The following is a 23,067-nucleotide window of genomic DNA, read 5'->3' on the forward strand; positions in this document are numbered from 1 at the left end:
GCGAGTTTCTCTCTGGGTGGAATGACGAATTCCTCTCGCCTGAATTCTAAAATGATAACTTTGCTTGGTGCTGCAGCTGCGAACGTCTGGCGCCCAGCGACCCATCCAGGCGGTGGCGTTGCGGGGGGTGGGGGTTGGGGGGGTGGAGAAGTAGGGGTAAATGGGGACGGGGAAGAGCCATCCCTCGGTGAAAAGTTGGGAGAGCTGATAGGAGGAAAGTAAACGTGACTCTTATTGGCTTCGGCCCCTTTAAGTGCTTCACTGACTCAGCTAAGCTTCCCCCTCAGGTCGCGTTTTTTATGAATGAAAAACGTCCTTACATTCATTATATAAACAAGCCTGTGCTGATTGGCCAATGGCCCCCGGTGCATAAATTATGTAAAACAGACCCCTGAGGGGGTGGGAAGGGAGGCAATATTAACCAATGGGAACTGGAGTTGATGGGGCGGCTTGGCTGGATTTGCCCGCAGACAGGGTAAACAAGACGTGATGGACAGGCGCTGGGGCGGCCTCGGACCAATGAGAACCAGGCTGAGCTAGGAGTGCGGGCCAATGGTGACGGGCGGAGCAGCAGGCCCCAGGGGGCCGGGCCAGCGCTCCAGCCTGGTTGGCAGCTGCGGCGCAGAGTCCAGCCGCTGGTGCGCGGAGCGGTTCAGCGTCCCCGGAGCGGTTCGGCCCAGCCATTCGCCCAGGCGGCCAGGCCCGGTGCGCGCGTGCGTGAGCGCGCCTGCGCCCCGGGGCCGCTGCAACGGGAGGAAAGCGGCTGCCTCAGGTGAGGGGGCGTCGAGGAGGCAGGGGGGCATCGGGGTGTCCTGGAACAGGTCCGAAGGGCCCAGCCGGCGAGAGTTCACTGGCTGATTCAGAATCCTCAAAGTCGGGGTGCACTTTCTATCTCAACTGAGCCACCCCCCGAGCCGGGCGCCCCCTCCTCTCGTGGCCCGGTCCGGTTCGGTTTCTGGGAGGAGGTGAGGGGGCTAACGGTTCCGGAGCGCGCAGAGAGCGGGTTTCCGCACGTCGCCCCGAGGCGCGTCCGGGTGCAAGATGCGGGGGCTCCTGGGTGCGGATTGGGGGGGGGCGGTGCAGAGTTGCGGGGCTTTACCATCTCTGGAGGTCTGAGAACCCGGGGGAGACTTGGAGGCTCGCGAGAAGAGACGCCCGGCGGAGCTTTGCAGTGGAGAGGAGGGGGCGGGAAGCAGCTTGAAGGTGGAATATTTGAGAGGTGATGTCCCCCAAAGCACCGGGAGGGGTTAAGTGACACAGGCATGTGCAGCCTGAGGGGTTGGGGGTTGGCCAGGAACTTAGGCAGGCCTTGCAAGTTTCAAATTGTGGAAAGTGGACACTCAATCCCCCAACTCCCACCCCCAGCAGCTTGAGGGCGTCAGGCTGCACCGCGGTTCTCGAGAAATCGGGGAGCATCGGAGCAGCGGCCTGGGAATAGTGGGGAAAACGGGTGCGGAGGGGGGGGGATGGAGAGATGCTGGAGCCTCGCACTGGATTAGGGATCTGTCCGCATTTTCAGAGAGGAGACCTCTGGGGGGAACCGAACTCCTATTGAGGAGCAGTGCCAAGGAGAGATGTTTGGAGGTTTGGAGGGCTGGGGGCATTGGAAGAGGTTGGTAGCGCCCCGCGCCTCAGCTCGGTTTTATGAATGTGGATGACTTTATGAATGAAGCGGGTTTCTTTCGTTGGCTCGTTGCTCCCTGCGGCTTTTTTTTTTTTTTTTTTCTATCCCTTTTTGTGAATGAAGCATTGAGCTTTCTTCCTAAATCGCTGGGGTGAGGGGCCTGCGTCGGAGGCTGGGCGTGCGTTGGGAGTGGGGGCGGGGGTGCATCTGAAGGAGTTTTCATGAATGGGGAAGGCTGGGAATTGGGTGGAAGTGTGTCTTGTTTTGTGAATGGGGCCCAGCGCGAAGGATCCAGTTACAGCCTTTACCTGATGTGGCGGCCGCGGCTCGCTCTCCCATTCATAAAACCAGGCCCGCTGCGCGCCGCGGGGGAGGGGCCTCGATCGCGCCGCTGCGCCGCGTTAAAGTTTTCCTGGGGGCACTGGGAAGGGGGGACCACAAAGGAAGTGGCTTAAACTCTCTTCAGGTTTTTTAAAAAATTATACTTTGAACACGATTTTCCTAGCCCTTGAACTCTGAGAGCTGCTTTAAACATCCTCGATGCCTCTTTTGGATTCGCTTATGGTAGCTTCTGTCTTTTACTTGATTTTTGAAAAGGTATTTTTGCTCTTCCTGGTGAAGTATTTTGCAATTGATTTCATCGTGAGTCTCTGAAAACATGCCCCCCTTCCGATCTTTTCCCCGTTGTCCCCTTTCCCCATAGACATTTAAGAATTTCTAAGGTCACGATTTAATCTGACAGATTTTGAAAGCTACAGAGGACTCATTTTCATGGCCCTGAACTCACTGCCGATGTTTCTCAGATTTTCTCTACGGGTTGGTGACATTTGAGAAAGAGGCTTTATTCTGAACGTTTAGCGCTGTTTGGAAGGCACGCAGGCAGGCTAACGAGTGTTTTTCTAGGAAATTATGGACTGTGTGCAGTTTTCCTCCTCTCCTTCTTTCTCTTTGACTTTGAAAATACCTGATTACTTGGGCCCCAGTGCTGAGAGGACGTTGGCCATGAAGGGTTTTCTTGTACCCTGCTCACTTAAAAAAATTGATGTTGTCCACAAAGTGAAAAACACACTGGACGGAATTGCCCACGGAGAGAAAGTTCCCTTTTAAAAATTTGTATACAAGGCAAACAAAAGAATTATCCTTAAGCATTTTGCATTATTTAGAGATGGGGTAAATGAAATTCCTGTTTTCTCCATTTTTTTGATTTAACTGCATCTCTGTTTGGAGAATGAAACAAAGTGTTTGGGAAGATGGTACCTTCCTAAAATTGTTACTTGATTCCTCCCAAATTAGAAAATAGTTCCCTCCTTTCCATTTTGACCTTCAACCTGTTTTCCTAGCTGCAAGACTGGACAGTGCTGAAACAAGTTTAAAATTTTTTTTTTTTTTGGCAAGTTTGAGGAAAATTGACTTCACGATAAGAAACAAACTGAATTTTCTTTACATGGATCTTTTGCTTTTAATGTTTGTTTTTAAAGACCTGTGGTAAAGATGCATTTAAAATATGTGTGGTGGAATTTAGTTTCCTTTATCCCTTAGTTTTCGTAGCTATCTTATTTATTTTAGAAATTGGTGGTATCATAGATATTTCTGTAAGTTGCCATAGGAGTATTTGTGACATGACAGACACTATATCTGTTTGCATAGAAGATTTAGGTTTTAAAAGAGTGTTGTGTGAAGATTAAGTATACTTCTGATCGATATATCCCTGGAACTATATGCGGTGTTTTACCACTGACCTACAAACTACTTTTAGAAACACTATGTATGTCAGATTCTTAATTGCCAATAATTTGGAATGCTTAAACCCATTTTCTCTACTTCCTGTCACTGTACTGTCAAGAATGAACTTATTTAAAAAAAAAAAAAAAAAAAAAAAAGACCTAACATTACCAATGCCCAGGAGAATCTTCTATTGGAGAGAATCTTGAAATCACCCTTTTATAATGAAAATAAGGGGTTTGGGGCTTTGTTTATATAGGGAGCAGTTAGTAGCAGGTAACTTACCATGTTAATGATAACAGAGAGAGGGAACAATAGCTAGGTAAATCGATGTGACTCGAAGTACGTGAAGAACCTTTGATGCCCTTAACCAAGAGAACTTTTAGTCTGTAAAGCTCACACCTTGAGCAGGCTTTAAGTACCTCAGAGAAAGGTAGTGATTTTGCACAATCCCTAAAGAAAGCAATAGTAATTACTTCATTTCTCTTCCCATCCCCCCTCTCAGTTAAAATCTCCCAAATTCATATTACAGGAGGACCCCTTTCCTCCCAGAAATTACTCAATGCTGAAACCTTTCAAAGTGATATTAGAGGCGTTGGAAGCACCATGGATGGGTTTTATGATCAGCAAGTCCCTTTTATGGTCCCAGGGGTAAGTTTATGTGGCTTTGGTTTGTTTTGTTCCCCCTCTTGGAATATGAATCTTCTCCTTATTGGTTTAGTGGCACAACCCCCTTTTTTGACCCCTTTCTTACCCTTGAGCCTTCACTGTCTTTTGGCCTCTTTCAGAAATCTCGGTCAGAGGAATGTAGAGGGCGGCCTGTGATTGACAGAAAGAGGAAGTTTTTGGACACAGATCTGGCCCATGATTCTGAAGGTAGTGAAGCTTTCCCTTGGGGCTGTGGCTTCCTCCAAAGGCCCTCTATGAACAGCTCTCTGTGAATGGAGCGCTGACTCGCCCTCAGTCTTCTGCCCCCACCCCCACCCCCACCCCCAGGAGTTCTCATGCTGGTGTCTTCTGTTTTCAATTCCAGAGTTGTTTCAGGATCTCAGTCAACTTCAAGAGGCTTGGTTAGCTGAAGGCAAGTTTCTTGGCTGTCTGAGTTTCCATAGAAAACATTTTCCTGTGCTTTTTAATAAAACTTCAAGGTCTAAAATAAAAAATCTCTTTTCCAGCACAAGTTCCTGATGATGAACAGTTTGTCCCAGATTTCCAGTCTGATAACTGTAAGTACCTTTCTGGTGGCGGCACATTTGTTCTGAAAATGTTTGGTCTTGGAACATCCATGCGTGGAAAACTCTTTTCGGCCGTCGCCAGCATATTCGGACAGTGGAATGCATTTAGTTTCTTTTAGTAATTCAAAGTTAACCCCCAAAACTTTTGTTTCATTCTTTGTTGGAGTTATTTCTAAACTGCTTTTATTCTATTGCAGGTGAGATTTACTGAACACAGTTTCATCCTAAATTTCTTTTTGCCTAAGAATATTGCAAGGCTTCAAACTCAAAATTATAAATCGATTGACATTATATATATAAGATGTTGGCCTTAGCATCCATTAACCAGACATTATCATATGGCGTTTTTTGTTTGTTTTATAAATTGAGTCCTTGATGCAGATCATGAACCTGACATTCTTTCTCTTTTAAAAGGTGCAGAAAATAGTTAATGGAAGATTCCAGTTAATTGTAGCTTCCCCACATGTTGTCAATTTTGTTTCTACTTCTGGGTTGACAGAGGGTGGTCACGGCGTGACCTGATTTACCCTTATTTTTCATACAGTTGTCAGGACTTTATCTTTCAGAGGGGAGTGAAAACTTTTTCTTCAAATGGTCATTAAGTGCTCCTATCATTGAGATACCAAATGCAGCAGGAAGCTCAAAAGATGACTCTGGGCGCTGGTAAGGACATGGTTAGCTTTGCACTGATCTTTCAGGGCTGTCCTCAACAGGTTTGGGAGCTTTTATGGTCTAGGCAGAGCTATCAAGGACAAAGCCGGCTGATGAAATGTGAGTGGCACAGGGCAGCTCTAGAGAGCATTAGTCACTGGCGAGTGAGCAGGTTTAAGAGAGGCCTGGAGAAAACGTTGCCTCTCTTGAGAGTTGCATCATAGAGAAATTCATGTCTCTTAGTCATAGTTTATAATAGCAAACACCTGAGCCAGGCAAGGATTCGATTTCTCATTTTGCACCAACAAATTTCTTCCTGGCTTTGTTTTTTTGTTTTATCGTGTGTGTGTGTGTGTGCGCGCGTGTGTGCGTGTGTGTGCATAAATGCCACTGGAAAGAGGGGGTATCTTTGTATCGAAGTAAAAGCTGGGTGTTCTGAGTCATTAGATGAAAGACCAGATGGACCATCTAAACATTCTTTAATGATAGACCTCCTTTTCAAGGCACAGTGCCATGAAACTTTTAAAGGGGATAAACTATAACCCACAGATGCATAGTTACCTTAGCGTTGTCACAGCTTGCTATAGTTGTTTTCTATAGGAAAGTAAGTGCATGTTAATTATTGCCCTTTGATTGCTTTCAAGTGATTGGGAAGCTTGCCACTAAAAGGCTAAAGATAACCCAGATGTGTGTGTGTGTGTGTGTGTGTGTGTGTGTGTGTGTGTGTGTGTTGCAAGATAAAAGACAGGATTTGTAATCCCACTTTGTTCTGTGTTGACAATTTGGCCCAGCCTTTCCCGTTTCTGCTCAGAGCAGCAGAAACTGCAGCCTGGGAGCTTTCTTGGCAGAAGTTCTTTGAAATGCTTTTATGACACTTCTGTTTGTTTCTCCGTAACCCAAAGAGTTAAAAGGGAGATGAGGTGACTGCATTCAAATTTATTTTATGTAACTGAAGCAAAGGTAGACTCTTGAGAGAAAGATGTCCATAAACAAGATTTATATTTGGAGAGATGTTAGGCTAAAGAGAAGGAATCAATAAATGTGTTTTGTTTGGCTCCTTAGAAGTAATTCCTGCTCAACGAATAGAATGTGCTAAACTCTAATTAAATTGCCATACCTACCTAAAATGGACATGCTTTGGGAGATATTTCTGCTTACCAAGTGTGATGTGTTTTTTACTTTGTTTGCATTTTGCTTTAACTTCTTCAGGTTGAGCTTTTCTGGACTTTAAGGATAAAACAGATGGTTGAGAAGCCTCAAAAAGTCTGTTAATAATTCTTTCCCCCTCTCTGACTCTTATTTTGGGAGATAGAGCCTTAAGAAGGATAGCTTCAAATAGATCACCTGGCCTTAGAGGTTAGGTAAAAATACAAGTGTGGGGTGGGATGTCTTTGAGCTGTTCCTCCTTACTGTTAAGTGTGACTGGTTTGCCTTCAGTTGTGGGATGGCCAGTGTAGATGCATGGGAGCTGGCAGAGCCTTGGGCTGGGCTTACTCCCGGTAGCACATGTCACAGCCTTGGATTGTGGATTAACTTTCACTGTAGTCACCTTCTGGAAGAGCCCATGACTATGCCAGGGGAGGGGGGAGAAACTCACTCAAATTTAATAAAATCTTATGAGTTGATTTGAATCAGCCAATCAATGAACTATAAACCAAACTTGCACTTGCCCAGTAAAACAAACGTTTTCCCTGTAGTTGCAAAAGCATTTGTAACAAGTATGTTTCTGTGGCCTGCCACTGATTATAGTCTACCTTTCCTTTTAACGATCATTTGATTACTGTGTGTGTGTGTGTGTGTGTGTGTGTGTGTGTGTGTGTGTGTAAGAGAGAGAGAGAGGCAGTGAGAGTCTGTGTGTATGTATGTATGAGAGAAAAAGAAATACTAAGTAATCTGGGTAATTGTTTTTATTTCAGAATGTCAATTTTGAAGATTATAGCTTACTTTTTTCAGTAAGTGCTATGAGCTCAGCTTCTAAAGAGATTATATTTTGTAAGTTTTCCAGATTTGGGTTCCTACCCATAGGCATCCATCCATAAGTGTTATTTGAATAAATGAAACCATTGTTGTCTTCTAGAAATGTTCAGCTTACTTCTAGCTGTATAGATTTCACTTTACATCACAAATACAGACATTAGTAAAGCATCCCCCACTGGAAACTCTTAAAGGTCAAATTCAAGGGAACAGAAAGGACAGCCTGTAGACCATAGGAGTTCTACCAGTGTCCCCCATTGTTCCTTGGTCCTGAGAAGTAACCTTGAAGATTATGGATTGTTTGTGCTGCAAGTCCCTTGTAGAGATAGTCTTGCCCAACTCCTTCATTTTACAGAGGGGCTAATATAAGGTCCAGGTAACTGGAGAGACTGACTGGTGGTTTGAGGCAAATGGAGAGGTTAGGTGAAATGAAGAGGAAAAAGTTACACAATAAGATCCTTAAAGAAACTGTCACAAAGCTGCAGACCCAGGGGGTACTGGCATGTACAGGTGAGTTCTGGGCTCTCCCTCATTATTTCAAAGACCTAGAGCCAGCACTCAGGAAAGACTTAGGGAGACTGCCGGCTACCCAGTCTGACACCTCAGATTTCTTCATTCCATGATGCTGAGAGACAGATTAAATATCTTGGTGCTCTGAGTATTTCTATCTAGGATTTGGAAGAAAGAGACCTATAAAACAGAAAAATTACAAAACTGACATCTTTTCTACAAGACACCTTAATGTGCATACAGATAAAGCTGTGTGTATATATCTTATATAATATAAATAAGTGTGTGAATGCATGTATATCTATATAAATGTGTGTGTAGCTAGATACGTATATTAACACACAGAGTTACAAACCAGGAAATCTGGGTCAGCAGTTAGATGTGTGTACATTTTTACCACACACTTTCATAGAATTAACTATAAATCAAAGCCATGGATAAGATTGGAACTCAAAGAGCTTAGATTTGTGGGGGGCTTACATTAATTTTTCTGGGCTAAATGCTTGGGCATTTAAGGATATTACTAGATTTTAGCATATATTCATAGTAGTATTTTTTAAATGCAGATTTCAGTTCTAATTTTATTTTTAATCTCATGCATTTGTTTCAATTGTGATATTGTGAATATTTAACTGTCAGCATCTTGAACAACAAAAATATTTTACACTGGGGAAAAAGCATGATAAAAATCTTATTTTAAAACCATGGCCTCTGGGGGCACCTGGGTGGCTCAGTCAGTTGAGAAACCGACTTCGGCTCAGGTCATGATCTCACAGCTCGTGAGTTCAAGCCCCACGTCGGTCTCTGTGCTGACAGCTCAGAGCCTGGAGCCTGCTTCAGATTCTGTGTCTCCCTCTCTCTCCGCCCCTAACCCACTCACATTCTGTCTCTGCCTCTCTCAAAAATAAATAAACATTAAAAAAAAGTTTTTTAAATAAATAAAATAAAACCATGGCTTCCATAGCAAATATAATTAGAGAATTGTTGGAAAATCTAAATGACCTTATTTTCCCCTTGAAGTGTTCTTTTTTAGATCTGTGTTTCAAAAAGAATTTGGACCGACTGAAGGAAGTACTAGTAATTTCCTAAGGACTGGCTAATTAACTGATAAAATCGACTTTTCATAAATACATTGTAATAGGTGGCTGGGAAAATAGAATGAACTGTTATGGCAGCCCTTGATCCTAAAACACATTGATCTTAATCTTGTTTCAATATGAGATTATTCAACTGGATTTTTTTTTTTTTTTTTTTTTACTACATATGAAATTGACATAGTAGAGGCAGTGCCTTCCTTTTGTAAAGGGCACATCATTTTGGACCCAGTTTGTAACAAAACTCTGGGTTTACTTTCTGTGTGGCCTTGGGCCATTTTTATTTGAAAAGATCATCCCAAATTCTTTTTGTTATGGAAAGTAAGAAAACAACAGTAGGCACTTTGAAAATAAGAGATTTGAAGGAGTCAAGGCTATCAGTTTGTCTTTTTCAAGAGCTCTGGAGAGTTCTGAAGGTAGAAGACAGAAGAGGGCTACATCCAGGAAGCCAGAGGGATATGTGGGGGGGAGAGGTTATTTGACTCCAGGCTACAGTGTAACTTTCAAAGTCTTTGTTAGCTAGCCCACTACCTTACCACTGAGAGGGTGCTAAGTGACTTGAAATCCTTCCTGTTTTGATAGCCAGCCTCCAAGATCCTTAGACCAGGACTCTTAAGGATCCAAGACCTAGAGTTCCCAGTTACCTAAGAGAGCCATATGTTCACACAGAATCCATTTTATCTCATTTAATTTAGTCAGGCGTACTGAAACCAGTGAATTTTTCTCTTCCTCTTCGATGTCTTACAGCTCTTAGGCCTCTAATAAGACCCAGTAACCTTCCCAGACCTTTGTGCTTGGCAAGAAAGACTTGGGATGGGGAATTACATGTGTGTCTGCCCCAGGCAGATCGCTTATGTAGATTCCAGAGGTAACAAAATCCTGGTAGCAATTGAGAAATTACCATCTATCCCCAGTTTTCAGCATTCTTTACTTTTATAAGATTAAGACGTAGATAGCATGATACAGCTGAGAATTTGTATTATCTGCCATTTCTCCCATCTTAGAGTATCATTGTTTTAATTTCAGTCCCAGGAAAAAACGGTGGTGGTGGTGGGGTTGGGTGGGGTGTGTGATTCTCTACCCAGAGACTGTACCCTCCACATGTTTCTCCAGTTTCAGTGGTGGTAAAGTACCTCCAGGCTCAGAGGCTGACAGCCCCCTCTCAGGCACATGGCTGCCCTTGAGGCAGCTTGGGCCCCATCTGTGCCCTGGCACACAGTGCTTCTCCTCTTGGAATCCAAGGAGCTCAGAGTCTTGTCATGTTGCAGCTCCCAGCTCTTGGACAAGTGCCAGGCATGCTGATGCCAGTACCGGATTAGGTTGCTTTTTTAAAAATTCATTTTGTGAACTCATCAAGCTCATTTAACAGAGGCTTTGGTCGACGGTTTCTGTCATTGTCCCAGCCTTCTGAGAGGCTCAGCTTAAAGGAGGGGCCGTAGTGTAGATGCTGGCCCCTAGTGTAGATACTGGTGGGCGCGTGTGAATGTGTGTGTGCGTGTGCGTGTGTGTGTGTGTGTGTGTGTGTAACCACAATATAAGAACACTTTAGGCTTGGCAGGTAGATGACAATGGAGTAGCAGCTCCTCTCAAGGAGAAGAGCCCCTCTATAGCAAATAAAGGGGGCTCCCCTGCCCAGGAAGAGGAAGCGTCTGGGGGAAAGCGACAGTGTAGGGTGCAAAGACTCCAGGGAGAAAGAAAAGATCTAGCTATCAGGAGGCCAGGAGTTTGCCACTGGTCTGCAGAGCAGCCAAGGAACCAAATGGGGATTCTGTGGTCAGAAAAACTATAGAGGAATGCTTCCCATGTCCCCATCTGGGTTCACTAGTGTTGGTAATGGGGGCAGGCAATGAGAAGAGGTAAACAGAAGGTATTTGAAAATAGCCAAATGTGTTATGGAAAAAAGGAAACAACCCATGAGCTAATTTATGGATTTGATTTTCATAAAGTAGTATGCTTTTCTTGCAATAAACTCTGGCTGTCAGACTGGCTTTATCAGATCTCCTTCAGGGTAATTATTGAAAAGTTGGGAAAAAATCTCGAAGAAACCTAACCAGTTTTTAGCCTTGTACTTTGTGTTGTCCTTGGAGTAGTTTCCACCCGCCAACCCCAGATACTCATGCTCTTCCCTTTTGATGTCTCTTGGGCATGGTGTGTGTGTGTGTGTGTGTGTGAGCACGCACAGATTATAAACCTTCCAAGCCCAATGTGAAACCAGTAAAAGAACTGTGAAGCTGTTCTTAATAGGTGGCTTGCACCCTCCCCCCTCTGCAGCCAGAGAATCTAGTAATGTCTCCAGAGACCCTCTCCCTTGGGGAGGATGCCAGGTGGCTCCTGATGTAGCTATTGGCAGTGAATGGAAAAGCAGGGAGTCTGGAAAGGCTGAGTTCCATAGAGAGCTGTCCTCTAATACAAACCAGCTTGCCCCCGGGAGGCAGGAGAAATACCTGTGAAGTCTGTTTCTCTCAGCTGGTAGCTATAGTCAGATTCTGAACAGGGCAGCACTGGATAGTTTTCTTTTGCCAGAGGGCACTTGCTGACCTTACAGCTGACTTGCACATCCTTGCAGATTTCAGATTTCAGCCAGGGTCTTGGCCATCTGAATCTTAGGGAGGGTGCAGAGCAGGCAGGCGCCTGCAGTGTCTGAATTTCTTACATAAACACAGCGCACTGGGTGAGCAAGCGTCCCTGTGGCGACAGCTGGGCTCTGTTCCGTCTGCCCCAGCGAGCTGAGCTGCTGAGTCCCCCTCTTGCCTGAATGGAGCATTCCAAATTGGTTGTGAATGGAGGGCGGGGCTCCCTTGCAGACTTTTTCAATGAATAACCAGACCCTATTGTGCAGCCTGTGGAAAAACAACCAACTCAAACAACACTGGGACTGTTAGAAATATGCTTGTGATTGGCAGCTTGGAGAACCTCCAAAATTAGTTTCCTTTGGCTTCCCCGCTGCTCCCTGTTCTCCGAGCCTGGGCTTAATGAGCCCGGGCTTAATGGGGTTCCAGTTTTCTTTTAAGTGCTGGCTTTAACCCCGCCACTGCCAGGCTGCCGGCCTGGGCTTCTGGGGTAGGGCTGCTACTGCCCAATGAGGCCGCCCGCCTCTCTTTGTCTCTGTTTGTCTCTGTAGCTGTCTAAAGGGGGTGCTAATAGGAGAGGGTGGTTTAGCTTCCCTGGAGAGAGAGGTGTTGAGACTTGATCCAAGGATATTACCCTTTTATCTCCCGCTTGCCGTGGGGCTGTGGCTTTAGCTCCCAGTGAAGATTGCTGCCTGCTCTTCCCCTCCAAGCTCCAGCCTCGCCTTCGGGCCTCCGGGACTGAAGCTCGGGTGTTTGCCTGCCACAGCGCAGCAGAGGTCTCCTGCTCAGGCTTACATTTGGACTTGGGAATGACAAAGCTGTAATTTCCCTACTCCTTGGCCTTCTCTGTCCTGTTTCATTTGCCACTGTGGTCGGATACATGTCATTTTAAAATGATACTTCCCAGACTGTTACTCAGCTACGGGGGAGCTTCACTCCGGCTGTGACCCTTCCGCTGGGCACTCATCAAATGCCTTGTCTCCTCAAATGAACATCACAGGAAGTACCAGAAAGAACCCAGCCTCTGTGCAACCTCAAAACCCGAGAGGCCTCCTCCCCTGAAGTGAGGCCAGGTTCTAGGGGTCTGCTTGCCTCAGCTGCACCCACCTGAGACATCCTCCACCATCTTGGCCAACAGCTCACAGACACGTGCGGTCAGGACAAGGGCCGTGCGGGCTAAACCAGGGCCACCGGATAAGCATGAAAAGGACAATCCGTGAAAAAGCAACCCAAAACTTAGTAGTAACGATTCAGTGCAGCTGCTTCAGGGTTTTAAAGAGCTCTTCTGAGTTCCTATCCCTCATCCTCACCACTGAGATGAGACTGTTGCATTTGTGTTTTGCTATAACGTGGTGTTTTTTTTTTCCCTGAAATATTTCCCTCACTATAAATTGGGCCTGCAGGAATGTCTTCCTTTCCCCATTAAAAAAAGAACAGGCCTGGGCAGATTGTTCTTTTGTGAGAGACTTTGAAACCTCTCAGGAGGTAACCCTAGATATCAGCTGTGTAAGAGGATGCTGATATCTGTGCTTCTCCGGAGGGGCTGAGGAGGACTTCAGCTTACATAAACACTTTTCAGCTGAGTGCCTGGAAATGCTTTGTGACTGCCTGAAAGGGCACTTAATGAGGGTCCTTTATACTTTTCCCATAGAAAAGGTAGAATAGACGAGGAGGCTGTGTCTTCTACGTGGCTGCAGGCCCACAGTAAAGACCAGATCCTGGAGTGCCTACCCCAAGTGTTGAAATCTGAATCTTAATAGAGAATAATTTAGTGGTGATGACATCACAGTGACGAGGGCTACTCAAGTCAGAAGATTTCTGCCCCTCAATTCCTTTCCCTCTCCAAGGAATCTTTCTTGAGGAATAAGGAAAAAGCAGCATAGGGTTTTAATGTCTTCTGTATTTTGATGAATATTAAACTTAGTCCCTGCTTCCCGACTCACATTCTTGTTGAAACAGGAAACAATTTCTCTTAGGCTCTAAGTGTCTCCAAAAGCAGAGAATCCCTGTGTTACGTTTCTTTATAACTGCTGGAGCCATAGCACTGAGCACTGCACACAGCCACTACTTGGTGAATGCATTTTGCACACCAGCCCGCTCTCTGTTATGAACCCTTCCCACTCCCCTCTTTCAACAGCCCCCAACACCAGCCTCTAACCGCTTAGAGCAGTAGAGGATCTCAAAACCCCAGTTCTGAGAGTCCTTGGGATGACCTCAGAGATAAATAGGAAAAAAACTAGTTAGGACTAGTTCTCATTTTCTGATTCCTCCTTCAAACACATCCTCAAGCCAACTCTTCCCAGGCTGCATTTAGACTTTGTGCAGCTAATGCTATGTTTCCCAGTAAAACTGCATGTGCTAGAGAACAAGTCACAGTGTAGGCACCCTTGACGCACTTGCCCAGTTTCTGCTTTTAGGAGGAGGGCCATAGATAGAACAGTTCTCGGAGAAGCTGATTTCCTAATTTCTCTAGAGTTGGGATTTTCTCCTGTCAGATTTTAAGTTTGAAGTCAAAGATGAAATTGTCCACAGTGCCTAGGTCCCACTTAAAAGACTTTTTAATGATAATAAAAGTATTATCAGCACTTTTCTTTAATGCCGGCTTAGAGAAGAATCGTGTAAACTGGGAATAAATTATAAGAGGGATGTTGAAGAAGGTTTAGTTTTGCATTTTTTTCACCATTCAGGAAAAATGCCCTGTTTCCCCTTTTCTTGCTGGTGTGTTGCCCGATGAGCAGCTCTCCGTGGTAAAATCTGCTGTGGTTGACGTAAGGCCCACAGTAGAGGAAGCCATCCTGTCATCTCTGCTGCAAAGGCTCTCAGTATTTATTTACTTAAAAAAATTTTTTAAGTATTTTCATTTATTTATTTAAGTAGGTTCCACACCCAGTGTGGAGCCCAATATGGGGCTTGAACTCACGACCTGGAGATTGGGACCTGATCTCATATCAAGAGTAGGATGCGTAACCAACTGAGCCACCCGGGCATCCCACCAAGGCTCTCTTTAGACCTATTTCTCACAAATGAAAAGTAAATAAATAAGTTGTCTGTCATATTGGCAAAAGTCGAATATTAAAATTCTTTGAACAGCTGCCCCAGGAAAGGAATTAATAAGAACAATGTTCAAATTTTCCTTTTGGGGCAAGGAGGCCAGTCAGCTACCTTTTTATCCTACTACTCTCTGTGTTTTGTTTTTTGTTCTTTAATTTGAGAAAGAGAGAGCTTGAGTGGAAGAGAGGGACTGAGGGAGGGAGGAAGAGAATCTTAAGCAGGCTCTACACTCAGCACGGAGCCCCAATGCAGGGCTCGCTCCCACGACTCTGGGATCATGACCTGAGCTGAAATCAAGAGTTAGATGCCCAACCGACTGAGCCACCCAGGTGCTCCTTCCTGCTGGTCTCTTAAGCTTGAAAGTAACCAAATGCCCCAGGTGGAAGCCAGTTCTCCAGGCTGTGGGTCTAAAAAAGCCCCACCCCGTGGTAGTTGTAACAGGGTGGTGCATTTAAAGCCAGAAGAACCGCTTATTTTTATCCTGACTCTCCTCTGAGTCAGCTCTGTACACTCGCATAAGCCTTTTACTTGACTGTCAGATGCTTTGGTTTCTCCACGGCCCACAAATTTGGGGATGTGACACATTTATGCAATTAGATATATTCGTTCTGTGAAAGAGCCTCATATCTGTTAATACACAAGCCCTCCTTCAAAGTTGGGCCAGTTCTTTTCGAATCTCCTTGTCGTCTAATTTCTAACTCTTCTATTCAAGGCCTCTGGGTTTCCATTTTCAAATTCTAAAGTAACAATTCTAAATTGTTAGGATAAATGTGTCCTTTGAAGAGAAGGAACTACCCAGATCCAGGCTGTTACAAAAATAATACTGTGGTATGGAGAATGTGACCCTGAAGTAAACCTGCAACTAATTCATCTGTGTCAAAACAACAACAACAACTCTGCTACCGTTGGCATTAAATTATCTTCCTTCTTTGATAGCAGGTTTTCTGTTTGGAAATGACTATTTGGAAGATTTGCAATTTTGTGCTGAGGACAAGAGGGAGCTGTTCCGTGATAGACACTTGTTCTTACCCACAGTTTCCCATCTGTGAATCAGGACGTTCCTGATTCAGTACCTACCTCCAAAGTGAGTTCCTCCTCCTAACACCACTACTTCTTTTAAGGAGGATTCATATACGGAATCGATTTCCTTGTGTTTCAGCCAGATTTAGAATAGAAACCTTTAAAAATCACCTGTGTCGTTATGGTTATACTGACAGAGGTAAAGAAAGGACAAGATCAGTATCCCAAATTCCGTTTAGCAACTGGTCCTCCTAGATGACCAAAGAAAGACATGACAAGCCAACTTTTTACCCTGGCAAACTCTCCTCAGGACCACAGGTCAGCCGTGAGGACTCTTGCTCCTAAGGCCTATAACAGGCCATTATCGACCTGAGCTCTTCCCGGGGCCCACTCAGCCTTTGCCGGTGGAGAGTAGCTTCCAGCCCCTTGCAAGAGAAGACAGAAATAGCTCTGAGGATCACTTCTGCTCTTCTGAGCGAAAGCTGTCCCCCTCGCTGTCTCTCCTATAGAACTTGGGTGTCATCCTTGACTTGGATCACATTTTCTCCTCTCTGGAGGGGGAGTAAAGAGGCAGGGGAAGCCTTGAGCCCCGCCTGGAGGCTAGGGTGCCTCCCGCCCCCATATTCTGAGTGGTCGGCCTGAGAGGTAATACAGTTGTACATTACACAGTGACCTCCCAAACTGACTTTCATGGGCGAAATTTAGTTTTTCATCTTATGGCAAGTAGTATTTCGGTTGGTGATTTGATTCTGAGATACCATGTGCTAGTTCTGCCAGCCAGCTGCTGCCATTGCTGGAAGAGACCGTGGAAGAAGGGGGAGGGGAGGGAGGCCATTTATTTGCGGGATGTTGTAATTGTTGAGCTGAGCCTAGCAGAGGCAAACCTCCAAACCACCCCCTTCCCCTCCCTATTATATGAAGTCACTAGATGATATAAACATTATAGTTCAAATAATATGATCCCAACAGTAGAAAACACCCCAGTAAAGCCCTTTCCTGTGAAGCATAATCCCTGTCAAGTCAATCCCCCTTCCTACAGAGAAACTTAAAACCTCTTGTAAGTGTAAAACCACCGTGGTTTTTTTTCTCTTCTTTTTTTTCTTTTGTCTTTTCCTGCTTTTACCCTAGCCAGAAGGGCTTTGTGTGAGGGTCTAACAGAAGCTACAGGCTGGGGGGCCCCTTGAGCTGGAACTGCAGATGTGGTTCAGCATCCTTGGAACTAGATTTCTCTGTAGTTGAATCTGTCTCGTATCATACGTTCCACATTCCAGGGAGTAGTGAGGGCATAAAATGCCATAACGCCGGCCCTATACAAAACAAAATTTAGAAACCCTTCGCTTTCCAGAGCCAGTGTGAGCACTGCAGCATCCTGTCACTGATCCGATGCCAATCCTGTGTACAGCCAGCCTTTCCCCAGAGAAAGCAATGTTCTGCAAGCTCCACGTGTATCCATGGCACGGCCTAGACCCATGTTGCCGTCAGCTCCAGTCCCTAGAGATTTAGGGATATCCAAGGTAAACAGAAAATGGAAGAGGAGCTTACACAGCCTGGCTTCGTGGTTTTAACTGCCTCGTGGTATCAATTCTGTTGTCTGATTTGAAACCCAGGTGGAAGAAGTTCTATCAATAACTCTAATTCCTGTACCCTGGGAGGAATTCTACTGCCTTTGCAGGTGGCCACTTAGAGATATTTCAGATACCACTCTCCACTAAAGCTATTTATACATTTTCAAAGTTGGGCCAGTTCTTTTCTAAGCTCCTTTCCTCCCTTTAATTTCTAACTCTTGTATGCAAGGCCTCTGGGTTTCCATTTTCAGAATTCTGAAGTAATCTTTTGATGTCCCCGCTAACCCTGTTTTTCTGCCACCCCATTTGTGAATTGGGAGTGAGTTCTCCAGAGACCAAATCTCCACCCTGTCTTTCAAGTAAGTACCTATCATCTTTAATAAGAGCTCACCAATGGGATTCCTAAGCTTGCATCCCCAAAAAGTTTCCAGGTCTTGAATTTCCAAATATTTGATATAACTTCATCCACTCTTATGGGCAAAGAAAGGTATCTTCTTCCCTCACCCTTTTCCTTGAGCAAGACCTGGCTCCAGGGTTTTTTTTTTGTTTGTTTGTTTGGGGTTTTGTTTTGTTTTGTCATTTTTGGGTTTTGTTGTTGTTGTTGTTGTTGTTGTTATTTCACTCTAGTGTTCCCCAGCCATGTTCATGCAGGGTCATAAGACTTGAATCTCACTCTTAGGTTAGCCCTTTTCAAATAGCAGTGTAACCCTAACCCTACTTTTTGGATCTGCCTTTTCCATAATTCATGTCATGATAGTAAGGTCAAAGTCTTTTTTTTTTTTCCTTCGGCTTATTGTGTTACCCCAAGTTTTTAGCTCTAAATCATGAAAATATAGAGTGGGTTTTTTGTTTGTTTGTTGTCCACACACCCAATTCCTGAAGCCTCTCTTTTGCTGACTGTACGTTTTCCCCACTGCATAGAAGAAATCTGATTCCTGAAGCCAGATGTTCCAGGAACTAGCTTTATCAGATCCTAATTTGGCTCTTGCGTTATTTATCGTACAGAAGATAATATTGGTCATATAAGAAGGGCTTCTATAATTGCTAATTGATGAATTCTGCTACCTCATGGTTGGTTCTATACCTTGGGGCCCAGAAATAGACCACCAGGGTGATGATACTCAGTCCTTTGGTCCCCAACAAGCAACTTGACAAGTAGGAAAATATAACCTGGAGTAATCAACACCGTAACCACCACCATGATTAATCACCAATCTAAAACCCTGAATACTGCCACTGTGCTAATCCTGAAGAGAACTTTCCCTGTACCTACTGATACCACATTCAATCCCAGAGAGGCAGCCTTGCTTTCTCGATGTGGGATTTTGCTGAGGACAAATGCAGCCATTCTTACAGTTTGGGACTGCAGAATGAGTCTGTCCTGAAATCTTAGTCCGTGCATGTGTATGCTGACCTAGATGCTGGCTGTACCAGATGTTTGTCATATTTCCCATGAGTTATATAGAGAGCTTTGATTCCACAGCAGAGTCCTACTGCCATCCTTGATTCCCAAAACGTAAATGCACAGGGGATTCTCCAAGCCAACATACTTTTAAAATACAACTTGGGTCTTTAGTCCACATACCTTTCTGATCTAGCCTGGTAGGCTAAGTTAGACCAGTTGGAGCCTCCAGAAACTCTTGTGCCTTTTTTCTCTAAGGCTCAGAGCACCAAAGGCCAAGGCTGCCCATTTCAAGCCTCTTCTCCTGGCCCTGCCCACCCTTTATGGACAGAAGGAGCCAAATTAGCTGCTTAGAAGGGAAGAGAATGAAGGAACCTCAAGGAAGAGAACTTTAATTCTTTTTCATTCTCCCAATCTTCACAGATTGGTGATGACTACATTGTGTCCTCTTGAGGACTCTAGGGATAAAATCTAAGGAGTTGTCCACCTGTTCTGGTAATGTTCTAAACCTGTTGTGCATATGTATTTACATGTGTTTACAAGGAGTAAGAATGCTTTGTGGTCTTGAGTTGGGCATATGTTTTAGTTCCCATTATGTATGTATTAATGTGTATGTGGAATTACTGATAGATTTCATTTTTGTTAATATTTTGTACTTGTGTAATTACTGTCTTTTTACGCAGGCAATGGTAGAGGTGGCCATGGACCATAGTCATGATGATAGCAGTGGCACTTTTCATTTTACCCTCTCTTGGGTGTTCTCTTCTCCTGAGTAGACCAAGGCCAAAAAAAGTATTTGAGAACTACTGGCTTAGATGTTAGAATGTAACCAGCATTTGTCTTTGTGTAATTTTAGATTCCCTGGGCTGCATCACCCAAACATGGTCAGGGATAAACAGGATAGTATCCTTCCAATTTGGTAATGGGCCCAGGGTAGCTTTCTTCGTGTGTGAATGCATGGTTTTGAAGTTCTTAGCACATCTACTTTTGACCTGTTAGTCAACCATAAGAAAGGCGTTTTTTTCCTCTGAGTATCTCAGAGGAGATGGGGTATAATATCTGTCTTATTGATTGATTTTTAAAACATATTCCTGTATTTGCTTCATTTCTCTGTGTATAGATTTTTTTTTCTTTCTGAACCATTCAAAAGCAAGTTGTAGACTTGCTTTTCACCCCCAAATACTTTAGTGTACATCTTCAAAGATTAAGGATATTCTACATAACCTAAGAAAATTAACTTTTATTCAATAATATTCAGAATTCCCCAGTTGTCCCTTAAATGTCTTTTCTAGCTGATACTATCATTGACTTTGTTCTCAGATTCAAGTAAGAATCATCTATTGTATTTACTGTTATGTCTTTTTTATCTTCTTTACAACAATCTATCCCTTTTGCCCCCATAACATTGACCTTTTTTTGAAGGGCCCTAGACAGTTGTTTTTAGCTGTTGACTTTTGGGGGTGCATTTAAAGGGTATGTAGAAATGCAAACATATAGAAATGCTGGCCTGAGGCACAGAAATGTCCTATAGGGTGCTGATTCTCTCACTCTTACATCCATGTTATTGTGTTGACTTTAAAATACTGGTAAAAGAACAGAGCAAGTCAGATGGAGATATTTGGGTCAGAGATAGTTTGTGCGTGTTTGAGGAGAGGGCTTTTGAGGGAATCATTGAAATTTTTTAGCACAGCTTACTAAATAGTTGACTTTACTATTTATGGATGATTTTTCACTATATTCAGTTTTTAAATTTATGCTTACCAAGGTTAGCTGTGTTAGATATTAAAGAAAACAGCACATTCTCCCATACCTCCTCCAATTCTGCTTTTGGATCTTGTGCCCCCTAACTGCATTTGATAACATTTCAAATTTTTATTTTTGGAAACTGTTGCTGGGCAAAATTAACGTTAACTATTACAATGGGTTTGAGTATGTTTCTTATTTGGTTTGGAAATCCAAAAGGCATCTCCTTTTCCAGATGCTCTTTTGAAGTGCCAGAACTTATCCACTTACTTTATCTGCCTTAAACCTTCTCGGTTCCCAGAACAGGGTATTATCTCCTGTCCTTGTCATTCACCAGGACTGCGATAGCAATTACAAAGAATATTGAGACATTAGGAATATATTTTATTCTTGAAATGAATTTTTAATCTACTCAGCCTTAAAATAAAGACCTCTTTCTGACCTCTTCTGGTAATATGGTAGGATATAAAAACTAAGCCTAATTGTATCTAATCTTTTTTTCTTAGAACTAGCTATTTGCGCTTTGTCTCAAAATTTATCCAGAAAAGGCGAGAGCTAAGGAAAGGCAGCGGTATATTGGAAAGTAGGCCTGTTGGCTTTGTTGTGCTGTTCAAACCACAGGTCCCAAGGGACACTACATCTGGCGACTTAAAGCCCTCCAGTCCTTGCCAGTAGGGTACTCTGACAAGTAGAGGGTAAATGAGAAGAGAAGAGATCACACTTGCTCTTTCTGGGTGGCTTCTTTGGTTCTATTTGACCAGTGTCCTTTTCATACTCACACGTCCTTCTGCTTGATGGTCCTTCCCTCTGCCTTCTTTCCTCATGCTCCACTCACTGCCGTAACCGAAGAACAGTATGGGCAGACGTCTTGGGCTCTCTCCACCCCCCGCCCCCATTCTTGAACTAAACAGTACATATTTCCTTTCTGTGGAGGGAAGTGAAGTGGGATGGTAGTGGTCTAAGTGAGGAACAGTGACCTAAAGCCAGCGGCAAAGAGAGTAGTAAGCTTAAGAATAGACCTTCACTTTAGGATTACGACTCTGGAATCTCGAGAAGTCTCTGACCACGACTGTATTCCACATCACGTTTGTTCAGAAGGGCTCTGAGAGGCTCGAGAGACATAGGCTAGCCACCCCAGACACAGCCTCGTGGACATGCCATTTGGAGGCAGGTGTTGGTATTCTGGTCAACTTCCGTCATGAGACACAACTTTCCATGTGAAGTAAGAAGATCGTGGCTGTCGAGTGTGACCAAATAAGGTCCTCCCCCAAGGGCAGGCCTGCACAGCTGATTTGGGAAAGATTAGTCTGCCCCAGATGAAGGTATTGAAACTGAAGAAGGGAGGAGGAAAACCCCAAAGCAAAACCTGAATGACGATTACCAGGGGAAGGTGGGCAAAGCCTGTGTGTGAAGCAGGAGAAACAACTAGTCTTCGCCCCACCCCACCCAGACTGCAGTGTAACTGATTGGCAATTTCTTTAACACTCAGCAACTACCTAAATGTTACATGTATTCACAACAAAGTCAGTGGCAAATTGAAACTTGGATGATTATGAAACACTAGAGGAAAGGCTTATTAGACGAGGTGGGTTTTGTCTTTCTTAAAAAAAGAAATTCATTTTGAATCAAACTGTCGTTCATCATAACATTCAACAAAAGTGTTTTCCTTTGTTTTGATCGTATGTGCTGTAATAGTGAAGTTCACTGCCAGCACTGGCATGGGGTAGCTCCCTTGGACAGAGTCCACAAGCCTGTACTTGTGGGCAGGAAACAGATTTTGTCAGCAGAGGGAATTATTATTTCTCTTGAATGGGCCAGTTTGTCTATTTTTTTCTATTTTAAAACAATTGGGCTATTTCTTTGGAAGACTGCTTCTCTACCCTCACAGAATAAAGATTTTTTAAAATTTGAGAAATCTTCATAAGTATTAACTCAATGATGCTGTTTAACAGGGCTGCTCTCTTTAAAAACGAGGAATTTGGTCTCACTTCAACACACATACTAAACTTGGAACGATACGGAAAAGATCAGCACAGCCCCTGCGCAAGGATGACACACAAACTCATGAAGCGTTCCATATTTTTCCTAAAATAACACTGTATGTGAACAATCCTGGTATTAAAATTCTAATACTTAATTAAAAAAAAGAAACTGACTTGAAATAATGTAGAGCAATCATAAGAGTACAGTTTGACAAGCTGTACAAGCATTTGGATCAGGACCCAGAAAGCTTCTCAGAATATAAGACCCCTTGTGGCCCCTGAACAGGCACTATCCTCAGAGTAACCTCGATCCTGATTTTAAACACCGTATATTGGTTCCATCTCCTTTTGAATGGTGCCTAAATTTTTTGTGTCTGGCTCTCACTCAACATATTTGTGAGATTCCATGTTGTCCATGTAGTTGTAATTTCTTTATTCTCATTTCTGGGTGGTGCTGAGGTTTAGTTTGGGGTTACATTGAGCCTATAGATAAATTTGGGAAGAATTGATATCTCTATAATATTATGCTTCCCAACCCATGAACATGATATAGTCCTCCATTTATTGAGAATTCTGTGATTTTCTTGGGTTTTGTAGTTTTCAGCTGAGGCATCCTACATGTCTTTTATTAGTTGTGTTCCCAGGTATTTGATGTTATTTGTTGCTATTATAAATTTACTTTTTAGATTTCATAGGTCTACAGAAATAGTTCTTTTTCATATTAGCCTTGTTGCCAATCATCTTCATAAATTAGCCTATTGATTCTTCTATTTTGTGGATACTTTTATATTTTCTACATACCCAATTAGGCCATCTGTGAATAATGACAGTTATATTTTTCCTTTCTAATCCTTTTGCCTTTTATTTATTTTTCTTGACTTATTGCATTGGCTAGGATCAGGCCAGATTTTTTTTTTTTTTTAA

The 23,067-nt window shown here is 43.7% G+C and overlaps 1 protein-coding gene and 1 non-coding gene across 2 annotated transcripts in view; both read left to right on the plus strand.

Moving 5' to 3' along the window:
- Positions 1–600: 600 nt before the first annotated feature.
- Positions 601–23,067, plus strand: part of ETV5 (ETS variant transcription factor 5) — a 60,457-nt gene continuing 37,990 nt past the window's right edge. Inside the window, exons 1-5 of the mRNA XM_019463427.2 lie at positions 601–772; positions 3,879–3,997; positions 4,135–4,222; positions 4,380–4,427; positions 4,522–4,572. Coding sequence (XP_019318972.1) covers positions 3,953–3,997; positions 4,135–4,222; positions 4,380–4,427; positions 4,522–4,572 — 232 coding nt within the window. The 5' untranslated portion in view covers positions 601–772; positions 3,879–3,952. The remainder of the gene's footprint in view (positions 773–3,878; positions 3,998–4,134; positions 4,223–4,379; positions 4,428–4,521; positions 4,573–23,067) is intronic.
- Positions 22,143–22,245, plus strand: LOC128777441 (U6 spliceosomal RNA). Its single transcript, XR_008422701.1, has one exon. It is a non-coding gene; the product is annotated as a U6 spliceosomal RNA (small nuclear RNA).

The sequence above is a fragment of the Panthera pardus genome, unplaced genomic scaffold, assembly GCF_024362965.1.
Source record: "Panthera pardus isolate Hobbes unplaced genomic scaffold, ASM2436296v1 HiC_scaffold_16, whole genome shotgun sequence".
Taxonomy (NCBI): domain Eukaryota; kingdom Metazoa; phylum Chordata; class Mammalia; order Carnivora; family Felidae; genus Panthera; species Panthera pardus.